The sequence below is a fragment of the Etheostoma spectabile genome, chromosome 13 (assembly GCF_008692095.1).
Source record: "Etheostoma spectabile isolate EspeVRDwgs_2016 chromosome 13, UIUC_Espe_1.0, whole genome shotgun sequence".
Taxonomy (NCBI): domain Eukaryota; kingdom Metazoa; phylum Chordata; class Actinopteri; order Perciformes; family Percidae; genus Etheostoma; species Etheostoma spectabile.
Window position 1 is genome coordinate 8402017 of NC_045745.1, and position 2692 is coordinate 8404708.

Here is a 2692-nt window from a genome sequence, read left to right on the forward strand (position 1 = left end):
ATATATATATATATATATATATATTTAAATGATGATGTTACGGACCCGGGAGAGAGGGGTAATATACAGCGAAATAACTCTGAATTTCTCAGAATAAAGTCATAAATTTAGGGAAGAAGAACTAGGATATTCTCTGAGATTAAAGTGGTAAATTTGGAATTGGAAATAATTATTTTCTGCAATTTTTCACACTTTGCCAAGTCATCCACTGAGCCTGATTGGACCCTTTGGCGGGCCGGTTCTGGCCCACGGCCCACATGTTCGACACCCCTGGAATAGATGCTGGTGTAACCAGACCCTTATAACGGGGTGTGAGGGAAGCAATGTGGCCAACATCGACAGACAGAGACGTGGACTTGTGTGTCACACAAATGTGTCATATTTATATATAAGTCCATTTATATGAGACTTTCTACCCAGGAAGTCTTTTTTTAAACACTGAGGTAAATCGTTGGAATATGGTAAAATATGGAGCTTTGGCAGATGGGGAGCTACAGAGCCGATTAGATAGAGACAAGTGGATGTGGACGCTCGAAACATCCGCCCACCATTTTGCAGAGGGACTTGGCGTCCTCGGAGAACTTGCTGGTGTATTCCTCCTCCACGTCCCTCACCAGCCGCTCCACTTCCTCCCTCTTGATCTTCTTCTTCCTCTGCTGGAAGGGGGACTGGCCCTCGATCATCTCGTACAGCAGGCAGCCCAACGCCCACCAGTCGGGGCTGAAGGTGTAGCGCTCGTTTTTCACCACCTCCGGAGCTGAAAGGAGACAAGGAAGGCGGATCAGCAGAGGGAGAGAGGTAAAACAGTGGTGGAAGAAGCAGTACTAACACCACGCTGTGAAATTACTCCGTCACATGTAAAAGTCCAGCATTGAAAATGTTACTGAAGTAAAAGTATGTAAGTATCATCAGGAAAATGTACTAAAAGTGTTAAAAGTGAAAGTACTTAATGCAGAAAAAAAACTGGAAACAATCCAAACAGTTGTGTGTTTAGTTGTCTAATCATCTCAGCTGGACTCTTAGGTCGTTATATTGTCGTCTCATTTCTAATAAAACGCTGTATTTTATAAACTACGTGTTGGAGCTATTCATTATTTTGTTATATATATATATATATATATATATATATATATCTATATATATATATATATATATAATAGCTAATTAATTCATTTATTTAATTTCAGTTTTCCTTTAATTATGCAGCTACATAAATTTGTTTATCATTAGTATTTTCTTTGTTTGAATGCTTTTGTTTTGAAGGTACCACGCAGCCTTAGCCACCAGGTGTAGTCTATAAGTAGAGGTGAACAGGTATGTGGGAGTTAGACACCGGGGGAGGGCTGATGTTTTTTTTACCAGAGACAGAGACAGAGAGACAGAGACACAGAGACAGAGACACAGAGACAGAGACAGAGAGACACAGAGACAGAGAGACAGAGACAGAGACAGAGACACAGAGACAGAGACACAGAGTTACAGAGCCTAGTGATGCCATTGATCCTTTACGTCAGGGGTCTTGAACAGGGGGTCCGCGACCCCTAGGGGGTCCGCGGAGGTACTGCATGGGGGTCGCGAAAGTTTTGGTTGATTAGACTTTTTTAAATATTTTTTCCACTAATTGAAATGACTTTAAATACACATTAACATGAATTCAACACACTGTAGTAAACAGATAAATGGAGGCAGAAGATGTCTTTCAGTCATCAATGCACACATGGCACTGTAGGACCAGTTTGATATAACCCAATTTTATACAATATATATAATTAGGGGGTCCCCGCTCCATCTCGCCATCAGTATGGGGGTCCTTGGTCTGGAAAACGTTGAAGACCCCTGCTTTATGTGAAATGTTTGTGTACCAAGAAATTCGATGAATAAACCTCACAGAACGCCATCTCTGCCTGGTCAATGAAATGTTTTTATCTCTGCGTAAGATTCACTCCTTCGGTGCCTCAGTGGCCGTCGAACATTGAGTTTTTAGTTTGTTTTATTCAATCGGAAGACAATTCGCCACTGCACCACGTGTGTTTCGTGTGCAAACATCTGAACCCTAACTCCAACTAGGAACTAAATCGGTGAATGTGATGAATGTAGTGGAGTAAAAAGGACAATGTTTCCCTCTGAAATGTAGTGGAGTAGAAGTAGAAAGGGGCATGAAAAGACTCAAGTCAAGTACAAGAACCTCGAGTAAATGTACTTAGTTACATTTCATGAAGGTGATTCAAAAACACAGAAACTAGAACATTTGCACCACAGTGTTAAAGGGAGACGTCAGAGGTTACTTACCCATGTACCCCACTGTTCCCACCCGTCCCTTTATGGTCTGTCCCTCTGGGACATGGACCGCTAGACCCAGGTCTGATATCCTGATGTGGCCTGAAGACACACACACACACACACACAAACACACACACACACACACACACACATGCAAGATGGAAGAACAGTAACATGTCAGATGTTTGTCAGCATCAGCTACTAACCAAGAAATAAGTCTGAATTTCTAACAATAAAGTAATATATCTATGGAATAAGAACGTGGATATTCTCTGAGATTAAAGTGGTAAATTTGTAATTGGAATATTTCGACAATAACATAAAAAAAATGTAATGTTACATGCTGAACAAGCATCTCAAAACAGAACTCTATGCACTCTGTACACCCCTCTGCACTGGCTGACACTTGGAC

The 2692-nt window shown here is 41.3% G+C and overlaps 1 protein-coding gene across 1 annotated transcript in view; it reads right to left on the minus strand.

Annotated features, from left to right (window-relative positions):
- The window catches only part of grk6 (G protein-coupled receptor kinase 6), a gene marked incomplete at its 3' end in the record, with an annotated part of 106977 nt that overhangs the window by 5796 nt on the left and 98489 nt on the right, over positions 1–2692 (minus strand). Inside the window, 2 exon segments of the mRNA XM_032534618.1 lie at positions 549–757; positions 2290–2379. Of these exon segments, the coding sequence (XP_032390509.1) occupies positions 549–757; positions 2290–2379 (299 nt within the window).